General features: G+C 41.8%; 1 protein-coding gene across 1 annotated transcript in view; it reads left to right on the forward strand.

The window, feature by feature from the left end:
• Positions 1 to 8,575, forward strand: part of fkbp1b.L (FKBP prolyl isomerase 1B L homeolog) — a 47,163-nt gene extending 38,588 nt beyond the window's left edge. The window contains 1 exon segment of the mRNA NM_001090116.1: positions 7,033 to 8,575. Within this exon segment, the coding sequence (NP_001083585.1) occupies positions 7,033 to 7,161 (129 nt within the window). The 3' untranslated portion in view covers positions 7,162 to 8,575.
• Positions 8,576 to 14,063: the final 5,488 nt, after the last annotated feature.

Raw genomic sequence — 14,063 nt, forward strand, 5'->3', positions numbered from 1 at the left:
GTGACAATTCCTATCCGCAGCAGTAAATGAAGGGAGAATTTCACTGCATACAGTCAGGTTTCTTATAAAAACGGTACACATTTTTTAATTAAAGTATATTGGAGATATGTTTCTTTTTCATTAAAGAAAGTAAAAATGGGATTTTATTTTTTTTGCCTTTACTTGCCCTTTAAAGCAAGCAACATGGCAGCTCCTCCTTATATTTAAAAATGTACAGAAAAGGAAAATTTTACAAACATGTGTACCATTTAATTAAATGTGCCTAACTGATAATGCTTTATGTTTTTAGTAATAAGGAGCACAGTACCTTTTAAAATTAGACCCTTAAATCCCCTTTCTTTCCTGTGTTGACCATTGAATTGACTCCTGCCATTACCACTGAAGTTAAAAACTCAATAGGCTGGAGCATCAAGTTAAACAGCGTCACCAGCTTATCAGAGCTTTATCCTGTCCCCAGCCCCAACATCACAGCTTCAGCGACAATGCAAGAAGGGATATCAGTGGATGAAGGGAATGTTTCTTTAATAAACTGGAATATGTCAGTCTCACTTTAAATCCATGGAATAAAGAGCCCTGGATAACACCATTATGCAAAGCACTGAATCGAATCCATTAACCAGTTTCAGGGAAAATAAATGACATGTAAAGCCATAATTAGGGCCATGATATGCATTATGTACATTCTCCATTATAAAAATCGTTAAAACACAGTATTGTTTCCCTTTAAGGCATATACAAGAAATGCCGTCATTTTTTAAGGAAATCACATGTTGTCATTCATTCTGCTGTTTTGAGCTGCGTCATTGCTCTGCTAATAGCTTATTTCACACAGATTTTTTAATAAAGGTTTGAGCCTTTTCTTTTTTTCTAGGCATTTCTCAGAAAATGAGCCTTTCTTTCTCTGCTCTTAACGAGGGTGGGTAAACAGAGCTTACAATCTAATGGCATTCTTTATAACATGCACCAGGATTGGCAGAATCCCTATCTGAAAATGAGCCTTTCTTTCTCTGCTCTTAATGAGAGTGGGTAAACAGAGGCCTTGTTCACCAGAGCTTACAATCTAGTAAGGTTGTAATATAGTAGGATCCCTATCTGTCAGTAAACAGAGGCCTTGTTCACCAGAGTTTACAATCTAATGGCATTCTTTATAAGATGCACCAGGATTAGCAGGATCCCTATCTGTCAGTAAACAGAGGCCTTGTTCACCAGATCTTACAATCTAATGGCATTCTTTATAAGATGCACCAGGATTAGCAGGATCCCTATCTGTCAGTAAACAGAGGCCTTGTTTACCAGAGTTTACAATCTAATGACATTCTTTATAAAATGCACCAGGATTAGCAGGATCCCTATCTGTCAGTACCGTGTCGGGCTGATTTTTTCCCAGCGCATCTAGCGAATCAGCTGGCACAGTGTGCAGCCTTCTGATTGGGGGCACCTCCTGCATATATACCACCCCCTGTGCCACTGCCCCAGGAGTGATCACTGATTGCTGTCAATCCTGTTTGATGACAAGAGGCTTTTTGATTCCATTTTCTCTCTCAAAAAGTTGAAAATAAATGAAAGCATTTATAAAAATGCTCAGGAGAGCACTACATGCAAATTTGTTTGTTTGGAGGGTTTACATGCCCTTTAATAAGCTTACACTGGCAGATGTGCATGTTTCCCGTGCAGCCTACAGAATATAGTGCCCTGCGCCGACAAGGTCAGTAATTATTGCTCAGCCGGCCACTCACGCAGGAGGGAAAATGTGACTTTCACACATGATTGATCATTTTGCTGTGCTGAGAAATGACAGTTCCGCCAACACACCTTCCCCCCCCTCGCACCTCAGACACTTCACTAATCCTCTCAAATGGAGTGTTTTATGTTGCGAAAGCCGCGGTCGGGGGAATATGATGGTTCATCGCGACATGCTGCGGCGAGCCGCTCTGTCACCAGCAATAAATCCTGATACCCTAATCAGTGTCCCCTGGTTATTTCCATGGCTCCCATATAACATGGGACTTGTTTGTGCCGGCCTGGAATTAGTGTGTCATTAGGCACAACCCGGCTACACAAATAAATGACATGCTGCTGCTGTCATGTTTCTCCTGGAGATCATCATTTCTATAATAAATATCTAGGTTTTTTTGTGTACATTTCACTTGAGGAGCAATAGTGGATGATCTGTGACACTTAAAGGCTTATTTGCAAAATGAACACAGAGGATTTGTCACCAAAGTAGCGTCCATTTTTGTAAATGAGGCACAAATTGTATCAGGTTTAATGTGGTCATGCATACAAGTTATTTACTTACCATTTAGTTGAGGCAGGTATACAGTACTGGGTAGAGTCCTGCAGCAGGTTGGGTACCAGCAAGTTACCATGGGTCGGATTTTCAGATGCCCGGCCTTCAAGTTGGAATGCAGGTCTTATCTATATTTCTTATATTATATTGTCTATTTAAAAAGTTTTCTGCCCCACCCACTTTTAATGATGCCCCTTCCAGTTTGCAGCAACAGCACCTCCTGTTTAATGGTGGTCAGCGTGTTGTGGGTCAAGTTGGGTAGCTGGTCCAAGCAGGTAATAAATACAGATTGCTGGTTTCAAAAATTGGTTCCGTGCAGGACTGTAGTACAGGGCACATCCACATGATGGGCCAAATGGGGCTGATACTATCATTGGTCCTTATGTCAATTATTGGACTACTGCTTTAATGGGCTCCTTCTCTTGTGGGATTTTTAAACCCGTCCAATTGATACCTGGCTCATTTTCAGCCAGTTGGGCATGCCCATTGGTGGGCCCCATACATGGGTTAATAAGCTGCTGACTCCAAGGTCTTAAGATAGCATGCCTTGCTTTGAATCTGCAGTGATGCCTCTAGGTGTTTGTATAATGCTGTTAATCCCTGTACAAGAAGCCCACCCTTATTGGAAAACAACTGTCATGGACTGGAGGCCTCGGTATAATATAAACATGCATAAAACAAACACGGAGCTGATCATTCATTTTTGTTAAACTACTAAAGCATTTGATACAGTGCCACACAGAAGGTTACTGGTTAAATTAAGGAATGTTGGCCTGGAACATAGTATTTGTACCTGGATAGAGAACTGGCTAAAAGATAGACTACAAAGAGTGGTGGTAAATGGAACATTTTCTAATTGGACCAGTGTTGTTAGTGGAGTACCGCAGGGCTCTGTACTAGGTCCCTTGCTTTTCAACTTGTTTATTAATGACCTGGAGGTGGCCATTGAAAGTGCTGTTTCTATTTTTGCAGATGAGACTAAATTGTGCAGAACTATAGGTTCCATGCAGGATGCTGCCACTTTGCAGAGTGATTTGTCTAAACTGGAAAACTGGGCAGCAAACTGGAAAATGAGGTTCAATGTTGATAAATGCAAGGTTATGCACTTTGGCAAAAATAATATAAATGCAAGTTATACACTAAATGGCAATGTGTTGGGAGTTTCCTTAAATGAGAAGGATCTAGGGGTCTTTGTAGATAACACGTTGTCTAATTCTGGGCAGTGTCATTCTGTGGCTACTAAAGCAAATAAAGTTCTGTCTTGTATAAAAAAGGGCATTAACTCAAGGGATGAAAACACAATTATGCCTCTTTATAGGTCCCTGGTGAGGCCTCATCTGGAGTATGGGGGGCAGTTTTGGACTCCAGTCCTTAAAGGAAAACTATACCCCCCAAACAATGTAGGTCTCTATTAAAAGATACTGAGTAAAACAGCTCATGTGTAAAACCCTGCTTCATGTAAATGAACCATTATCATAATAATATACTTTTTTAGTAGTATGTGCCATTGGGTAATCATAAATAGAAAATTGCCATTTTAAAAAATAAGGGCCACCCCCTGAGATTGTAAGATTCACTGTGCACACATACAAACCACATGTAAGGTCACATGAGCCAATTAACAGACAGAGTTCTGCCTTTTGCTTCCTCACTTCTTCCTGTTACAGTTAGAGTTGTAGTATTTCTGGTCAGGTGATCTCTGAGGCAGCACAGATAGAGTCATGAAATGGTGGTTCAAGGCAAGAGATGTAAAAGGGCAATATTTATGTAAATATATATTCCAGTTTGGTAAGATTCTTTAATATGTCATTCAATTTGATATAAACTATCTGTTGCTTAAGTATTCATTTTGGGGGTATAGTTTTCCTTTAAGAGGGATAGAAATGAGCTGGAGAGACTAAGTGCAACTAAACTGGTTAGAGCAGTGGCAACATGTTGCTCTCCGACCCCTCAGATGTTGCTCCCAGTGGCCTTAAAGGAGGTGCTTATTTTTGAATTCTTGGCTTGGAGATAAGTTTTGGTTGCAAAAAACAAACAAACAGGTGTACTGCCAAACAGAGCCTTCTGTAGACTGCCAGTCCACATAGGGGCTACCAAATAGCCAATTATAGCCCATATCTGGCACCCCAGGATGCATTTTTTTTTACATTTGAATGTGGCTCACGGGTAAAAAAAAGTTTGGGGACACCTGGGTTAGAGGGATGGAAGAGTTAAATTATGAGGGTAGACTGTCAAGGTTGGGGATGTATACTCTGGAAAAAAGGCGCTTGCGAGGGGACATGATTACACTTTACAAGTACATTAGAGGACATTATAGACAAATGGCAGGGGACCTTTTTACCCATAAAGTGGATCACCGTACCAGAGGCCTCAGACTAGAAGAAAAGAACTTTTCATTTGAAGCAACGTAGGGGGTTCTTCACAGTCAGGACAGTGAGGTTCTGGAATGCACTGCCGGGTGATGTTGTGATGGCTGATTCTGTTAATGCTTTTAAAGGAGAACCAAACCCTTTTTATTAAAATCCCCTACCCCACTACCCTACGTAGACCCCCACCTCCCTGCACCCCCCCCCCAGCCTAGGTGTTACCCTGGGTAAATGCCCCAAACTCTTTACTTACCCCTCGTTGCAGATTCAGGGCATCAGAGTTCATGGTTGCTATCTTTGGTAAGGGGGTTCTATGTAGGGTAGGGGATTTTAATAAAAAGGGTTTGGTTCTCCTTTAAGAGGGGCTTGGATGATTTCTTGGACATTGATGCTAAACTCTATAGTTAGTATAAATATGGGTATATATAATTTATGTGAAAGTAGTGAGGGGTTTTTATTTGGAGGGGTTGAACTTGATGGACTTTGTCTTTTTTCAATCTGATTTAACTATGTAACTATATACATTCAATTAAATATTTATAATTTCATGGGCTGTCATCTTCCTATTTATACTTGGGTCTCCCCAGCTTTTGCGAATGTATAGGTTTGTCCCTGCTATAGTCTTACACAGGAATAGAATGGTGACCGCAGCTTGAATGCTATGTATTCCGACATCCCCCACTAAAAGGCTGCACCCAGCCCGGCCTCTTTATAGAAGGAAGTGCTATTTTTACACTAAATATATATAAATGTCAGTGCTGAGCGCATTTAGCCCTATGTTATGATCAGTCCCCTGCCAGTGATACAGGCGCTTTCTGATTCATTGCTCAGGGGGATGAGAAGACCTTCACATGAATCCTTTTAGGAAGCCATCAACAGAAATCAGAAAAGACAGGCCGTGTCTCAACGCATTGTATCCCCATAGCAGTGCGAGTCGTTTAACTGACAGCTTGAACTTTAAGTACATAAATATCTTCATCACCAATTATCTCAAAGTAATTGAAATAGGTTATTGTTAACTGGTGCAACCCTAAGTATGAGTGATGTGCCCCGACACACTGATTCTAATGATTGGCGATACTGTTGCACATGGGTACCATGATAAATATTTATAATAATCGCATGCCAACCAATGTCAGGATGAATTTGCAACACAGGAGTTGCTCTCCACTGTTTTACTCCAAGAGGTGACTGTTTGTTTTTTCAAAATTATATACTGTATTTTATAATAATATAATATACATTATCATATATTATATATATTGCATACTTTTCCGTTACAAACAAGTACAGAGCCAGAGAAAGAAAGAGGGGAAGGAAAGAGAAGTGAGTCTGGCTTCAGAGGGAATCTTTTACCAGTTGCCAAAATTGTAGGGGGGAGCAGATCAAGAGAATTTCAATACAATACAATGACATTCTTAGCATAGTATAGCAACTGTTGCCTCCTGGAAGACTGAAGTTGTAGGTCCCCTGTCAATACTTGCAAACAGAGTTCTGGGGAGCGAATATTTGGAAGAGCAAGCTTCTCATTGAAAAAAATTGTAAGACCTCAACCCAGAATCTCTGAATTAGTGGACAGGAACAAAAAAACATGAAACAGGGAGCCTGTCTCTTCTCTGCATTTGGGCATTGATCCTATAGATTGTCATAGATTTTTAAATACACTCTGTTTAGAGATGTTATTTGGATGTATCTATCCCTTGCAAAAAGGGACAGTTCTGGTAACAACTTGAGAGCATCAGTCCACATCTCGTCTTCCAACGCATCTTTGCCATTTAGTTCTGGTTTTCTCTGGTGGAGAGGGACCAAATAAGGATGCATACAGGGGTTTAGAGGTGACTTGGCTAGGTATACTGAATAAGGCAAGAGCCAGATAGGAAAATCGTAGTATGAGCACGCACTCCTGTAACATACCAGATTGGATAAAATCAGGAGCCAGATAGGGTTGGTGTGGTGGGTGCTGGAATTCAACACTGGCACCAAGGTGAGCCCGGCAAGATATGAGGATAGCAAAGGGAAATGGTGATTACATGGTGTTTTGTAAGCGATTTGCCTGTTCACGACCAAATATTGTCTCTCTAACTCATTAGCCGTCTTGACTAAATTTGAAGGCCTCTGCCTTGTGTATTGGTCCAAAACAGTCACCTTTTCTGGTCAGTATATTATTACAGCAGTTCAGATATCCATTGGGCTGGGAAATAACCATATTTGCCTGTGTATCTAGTCCATGACTAACCACACTACAGAAGCTCTCCATGTGATCTCATTATTGAGGTCATGTTGCTCAGTACTGCTTTTTTGCCTAACTTTGAGAGTCGATAGAAAGTCAAACGTTTAACTTGTATATCAATTTTCCCATTCCTTCCTTTTTTCCAGATGAGTGTGGGCCAGAGAGCAAAGCTAACCTGCTCCCCTGATGTTGCCTATGGAGCCACAGGGCACCCCGGAGTCATTCCTCCCAATGCCGTTCTGATCTTCGATGTTGAGTTAATACGGATAGAGTAGACTACGTCTGGAGAAGGGCCGGCCAACGATCTCCAAACATCACCACCATCCACTTCCTTATGAGACCTCCTCACTGCTGAAGAAAACGTTTCACATGTAGACTCCAACAGTGAGAGGGGGAACATGTCTTCATATTAAACCCTAGTGCTGCCAGAGCAGATAGCTAAGGGGAACATGACTGGCAACAAAGGGTTAAAGGAATCGTCACAGGGCTACCTTTAGGTGAAGAGCAGAAGACCTGCGGTGCTCAAGTTTTTGTATTCCAACCAAATATGTTAACATAGTTCCAATAGTACTGATTATATGTAAAGGCACAAAGTGAGAATGGTGTGTTTTCCCCCAATAACATTTTTTGCCATTTGTCTTTACTAAATTGTAGTGGTGAAGTGAAAACAGAGCTCGCAGGCAGCCTGCCATCTAAAAGTAGCCCGATCTTCTGCACCTAAAAGTGGCAGTCCATTATGTGCGTGAATCCAATTGGCTAAGGGCAATGGGACATCAGTCAATGCAGTTCTCAATGAAAAGTTTAATATTGTCAATTGCCCACTACTGGTTTAAGAAAGGGTTTATACCAAGTTATGTACAATATAAAATAATAATGAGGTGATGTCCTTCATTTATGTGCTACAGAGATCACCTAAACGTGGTGTCCATTTTGTTGAAGATCCAAGTCTTGCTTTATTATTGGCAGTGCTTTTTGGGAATTGTGGATCATTGTTATGTTTCCTCTTATGGCACAAGACCATTATATATAAAGATATAGATGCACACATTAGTAAGTTGAGCTTGGTGCATGGAAGTAGTGCTAGGGCAGGGCCTGGTGTAAACCAGAACAGTCAGTGGGTGCTTCACCAACAACTGAAGGGTGTCAATGTCATCTTCTTGCTTTACTGATCCCATGTTGCTCTGCTTGGCCTCACTGAGGCCCTTGGCAACTGGCCCTTTTTGGACTGCGCTATGAGGACTGCCCCTTTTAAGATGCTCAGAGAAAACTAACTGACCTCTGTTTCCAATAAACCCACATCTGCGATTCTTCCCTGATCTTGGCCTCTTCCCAGGAGAAAAAGAAATCTACCCCGCAGCTAGGGGTAAACACATTGCTGTTATTGTCATTTTACTTTTTTAAAAGTTGTGTCTGTGTTTTTGTCTTGAAGCTTAAAGCCTTGTTGCTTTCCAGCAAAACAAATTGGGGAAGGCGGGTTGGGGGCGGGGCTGGGGATTGGGAAAATACAGCAAGTCTGGCTACAGCATTCTTAAGTTGTACATTTTCTGTAAGCCTTACACTGCTTGAAGGGCCGGCCTTGGCTCACCGAGCTGTTGTTTGGCCCCTCCGGCAGGGAGATGGGGTTTTAATTTGCATGTGACATAATTCACAATTATAAATCAAAAGAATGATCTAAAAAAAAAAAAAAAAGAACCACTGCCTTACAGCACACTTAGTATCAGGACGACTTTGCTCAGAAATATCTGTGTACAAGGGTAGTACACACATGGGCATTAGCTAACGGTTATTTCGCTTCTACACTGACTCAGACCTGTAAGTCTTGCTTGCTGCTGTTTTAAAGAAAGCCTCTTCTTTAAATACGTATATATAATACAGATCTATATATATGAAGAAATAAATAAAATCTCACTACTTTACTGGCTTGTAGGTCTTTTTATTTGTTTGTTCAACCAACCAACATTGTCCTTCATAAAGTGCCATTATAGGAATGTAAATCCAGACCTGCAGATATGGCAGTATTACCATTCAACTGCACCCATGTGGTGAACAGTAAATTCTAAGTATATGAAAAATATCATGGCAACGCATCAGTTAATAATGCTGCTCCAGCAAGTGTTGGACTGGCCTGGCGGGACAAATAAAAAAAATACCCGGTCGGCCCCCCCGGGCGAGACCCCTCTCCAGATCTCCAGAAAAAAGGTGTTTTTTTAGGCGCCGCACAGTGCCTTCTGTGCATGTGCTTGGCACCAAACGCCCAGGCGCCTTCACGCAGGTGCGCCTCTTCGTGTGCGCGCACCTGGCACGTCACAGGAGGGGGGCCCTCGACAGTAGTCCCGGTGGGCCCTGGGCCCCCCAGTCCGACCCTGGCTCCAGCAGAATTCTGCACTTGTATTTAATTTTGAAATCTGACATGGGGCTAGACATATTGGCAGTTTCCCAGCTGCCCCCAGTCATGTGATAAACTTCAGTCACTCTTTACTGCTGTAGTGCAAGTTGGAGTGACTCCCTTTCCCCCTAGCAGACTAACTACAGAACAATTGGAGGGTAACCAGATAACAGCTCCCTAACACAAGATAACAGCTGCCTGGAAGATATAAGAACAACACTCAATAGTAAAATCCAGGTCCCACTGCGACACATTCAGTTACATTGAGTAGGAGAAACAATAGTCTGCCAGAAAGCAGTTCCATCCAAAAGTGCTGGCTCTTTCTGAAAGCACATGACCAGGCAAAATGACCTGAGATGCACCTACACACCAATATTACAATTAAAAAAATACACTTTCTGGTTCAGGAATTGAATTTATATTGTAGAGTGAATTTGCAGTTTAAACAGTGTAATTTAGAAATAAAAAACTACATCATAAAAATCATGACAGAGTCCCTTTAACTAATATAGCCTAAAAAGTACTTTTCTGAAGGGGATTGCGGTCATTGAGTGCCTTTTCTCAAGTGCCAATGTGGTTTCATGTGTTGTCTGCATTCCATATACAGGTATGGGACCTGTAATCCAGAATGCTCATGACCTGGGGTTTTCTGGATAACATATTTCCGTAATTTAGATCTTTATATCTAGTCTATTAAAAAATCATGTAAACATTAAATGAACCCAATTGGCTGGTTTATATTGTAGTTAAGATCAAGTAGAAGGTGCTGTTTTATTAGGAAATAGTTTTTTACAATTTGGATAAGATTGAGCCTATGGGAGACGACCTTTCTGTAATTTGGAGCTTTCTGGATAATAGGTTTCCAGATTACAGATCCCATACCTGCACTTGATCTGTACCATATAAACAACATGCATGCCAACCCTTGCTAAGAGCATCAGGATTTGAATGTATGATTTCATTATTACAGTTTTTGCAGTGGGTGGGCTTTTGTTAGGTAAGGGGGTGTGGCTGCTAATGGCCAGTGTAATGATTGGATACGAAGATTCAGAGTCAGAAGCAGTCAGTCACCCATGTGACATACAGTTAACAACCACAATAAAGGAAGAACTTAGATGAATCTTCACTCCTCATGGTGACTGTCTATGGGGCTTTAGTTGGACATCAGCTAAGAATCTAAGATTTATATTAAACCCAGTGTACAACATTGGGAAAGTTTAGTGCAGTGATTACTGATACAGGGAAGCCTCCTGAGATATGACTAGTTATCCCTAATCAAGCCAGAGATAGACATGTTTGTGAATATCACTGGATTAGTGTAATAAAATTACCTGGTGTGCGGCGGCGTGGACGGCCGCCGCGCTCCTGGTCCGGCGCCATCTTGATTCTTCTAGGGCGCGCGCGGCGCGCCTGCGCTCCTCTTAAAGGTACAGGCGCGCTGGCGTGATTGCGCCAGCGCATATTGACGCTCGTTTTGGCGCCAATTTCAAATGTATATAAAGCCCATTCTGACTCCCAGCCAGTGCCCGTGATAGAACTTGTTTCTAGTGGTTTCCTGAGCCTTGTGCATCTGATCTGAATCTCGTCTGTCTGATTATCCGTGTTTGACCTTGCCTGTATCCTGACTATTCTGAAATCTGTATCCTGACCCTTGCCTGCCTACGACAACTCTTCCTGCTTAACCCCTTGATTGACAACCCGGTTTGACCCTTGCCTGCCTGACGATTCTGATATCCGCCTGCCTCGACTCTGCCTGTTTGACGATTCTCTTGCCTGCTCCATTTGTACCGTGACCTTCGGCCCAAAAGACTCTGCTAACTGCCTGCCCCTTTGCCAGCCAGAACATCTCGCCTTGCACCCCTCGTTAAGTCCAGGTGGCACCCAAGTAAGCTGAGGGCTCCTCCCGAAGCCCAACGGTGGTCACACTACTGGTGAAGCCGAGCCGAGACCAGGGTGCTTGGCATTTGTTCTGGTATTGGGTGCCGGTCGTGACAATTAGTCCTCAAGAGAACATCTAGAAAGCATTATCCCCCTAATTGTGCCTGCTGTTTCTGGTCTTCCAAGACCAATTGCCAAACAAAGCAATTTCTACCATCTACCTTGTACCTGAAAGTGCCTGTTTGGACATTTTTGAGCTCCTCTGCCACCTGTAGGAGGGGAATGTGTATAACCTGGTTGGGACATATTATAATAGAGTCACCACATGGAACTTTGGGTCCAGGTGCACATGCCCCAGACCTTCAGCTAGAAAAGAAATCTATAATCCACTATTAGACTGCCCTTTTTTTTGGGCTGGATTATGGATTTCTCCACTGCCACTTTTCTGCTTCCCAGGTAGGCTAAACTAAGAACCTGTTTGCTCCTTCTGTAATGCCACATTGGGTAACCAAAGACCATATGTCAGCACCTTTATATTATGCGCAGGCCTAAAAGGATTATATAGCTACAAATATTCAAACCAAGTCTTCTTGACCATGTATAAATGAAGACCGATGAGCTGTCTGAGAACCAATGTTATTTAAATCTATACAGCAGAAAGATAACAACTGCTGATGGACCATAGCAGATCAAGCAAACCATCCATATGTACAATTAATATAGAGAGAACATTGTTTCCTCTTTATCTGCTCAACCCCTTATTCACTCACTGTTGTCCTTTTTATTTAAGGAACAATAAACTCCGCAACCTCAGGATAGAAAGTATTGAAAGTAATACATAAAGCCTATATAGTTTGCACCAGACATTAGATACAGGGCTCTGTTTGTATGCTTCCATGATAACATGACTACAAATTGCATGTATTGCACATGTATTAGTACAGCACCTGTACCCATGGCACAACTTTTTTGTTAACTGAAGAAGAAATTATATCCCTCTGGGACACCATGCTAATCTGAAGACCATGTAGTACAGAACAGAAGAGCTAAGTAAAAACACCTCCATGCCTGGCCTCCATAGAGGTCCCAGTCATTTAAAAAGAAAGGTGCTGCATAAACACTATCTAGGATAAGATTTTGAGATAAAAACATATTAACTACATTGTATATGCCCCTGGAATCACAAATGTGAGTTCTCATATATTTGTAATTTAGCAATGAGTTTAGGGGCATCTGACGAAATGTTGGACCTTGAACAAGAAGTTTGGAAACCTTCAGCCCAGCTCATCTGCAATCTAGTTTTGAAGTTGCATCTTGGAAATATTTCTAAGGCCAATACTTTATCCTAGCTTGATGCATCCTAGCTATGTGTCAGTGAATTCTTATGTAAATATAGTGAGCCTGGATATCATAACAGTCAGTACATGTACCTTCTTCACCAATGGGCTTTCGTGTTCCTTCTAAGATCTGTCAGGCTATATACAACTGCAACAATCCCAGGCAAGATGACAGGTAAATGAAAGAAAATGTTGCGGGGACCCAAACTACTTTTAATTTTGATAGTCACGGGAATGTATAATTTCATTCTGCATAAAGGAATTCCCTGTTAATAGCAGAAGGCGGAAGACCCCATTTGAGGGTAGAAAAATAACTTAACTATGTCACAACCAGACGAGTGCAGGTTAGGCACCTCCGATGTATATGTTAGTAATCTACAATCCTTTAGACATATTAGGACAGTAAACAGAGTCCTGGTTGGCTGGCTGTGCACCTGTCATTTGGAGCTGCCTGGAAATTGGGTTTGCAGATAAGAGATGCCATACCTGTACTTGCCATAATGACTCTAGAGTGTCAAAGACTTAACAGACCTTGATATTACCTTAAAACCTTTTAAAATGATGTTGCCTCTTCAAACGGCCCAGAAAAGGTGTCCAACCCTCTTCCCTGCATTTACTTTGACAGTAATTTATTTTCTTGTTCAGAAAGTAGCACAGTCATCAATCATTCCCACAGTGGCCAGCTGTTCTTTTTAACTTAAGATTAAATGAGAAAGGCAAGTGGCGGCCTATTATGTAGAAAAATCATTACAAAAATAGAAATACCTGTCCTTCAGGAATTGGCTAGCTGGATTTCCTACGTGCAGAATTTGACTTTGCTCAAAGGCAGGATAGACACTGATATTTGCCGCCAAGGACAATGAAAAATGTAACAAAGTGTGGGGAGCAGGAGCGGAAGAAAGGGGGGTGCTAGGGGTAATCAAATAACTGGGCTCTGTGGTCTCAGACAGCCAAATGGACAAGATTCCTAATGGTTCACATCATACTAAACGTTGAACTTCAAGATTTTGTAGGGATGTAGAGAATAATGATCCTTATTTATATGTATCCCGTGTTAACTATGGGATGGGACCTACCTGCAAGCATAGTGTTTCCCTAGGGTAGAGTAGTGACAGTACCAGTGCAGTCCACTAATAGCAGGTACAACGCATTGTATATAAGGAAGGTGATGAGCCGCCATCTTTAACTCTGAAGCCCTAAGCCTTTATTTTCTTTTTCTGTTCAAGTATCCCTTTAAGTTCCAACATTTGACCCTGTTTGGCTCACACTCTAAACAATTGCGGTAACAACTGTTTAGCCTTAGTCCAGAAAATATCTAGAACAACAAAATATAGATAAATCGTCATCTTTAGGACTGCCTTCCAGGACCTCTCCTCCCTAGCCAATGCTCCAGCCTCCCGATAGTAGGGATGTACGGAATCCAGGATTTGGTTTGGGATTCGACAAGGATTCAACCGTTTTCAGCAGGATTCGGCCAAATCCACGTACTTGGCCAAACTGAATCCAAATCCTAATTTAAGTATGCTAATATGCATATGCAAATTAGGGGCAGGAAGGGAAATCACATAACTTCTTG

The sequence above is a fragment of the Xenopus laevis genome, chromosome 5L (assembly GCF_017654675.1).
Source record: "Xenopus laevis strain J_2021 chromosome 5L, Xenopus_laevis_v10.1, whole genome shotgun sequence".
NCBI lineage: Eukaryota > Metazoa > Chordata > Amphibia > Anura > Pipidae > Xenopus > Xenopus laevis.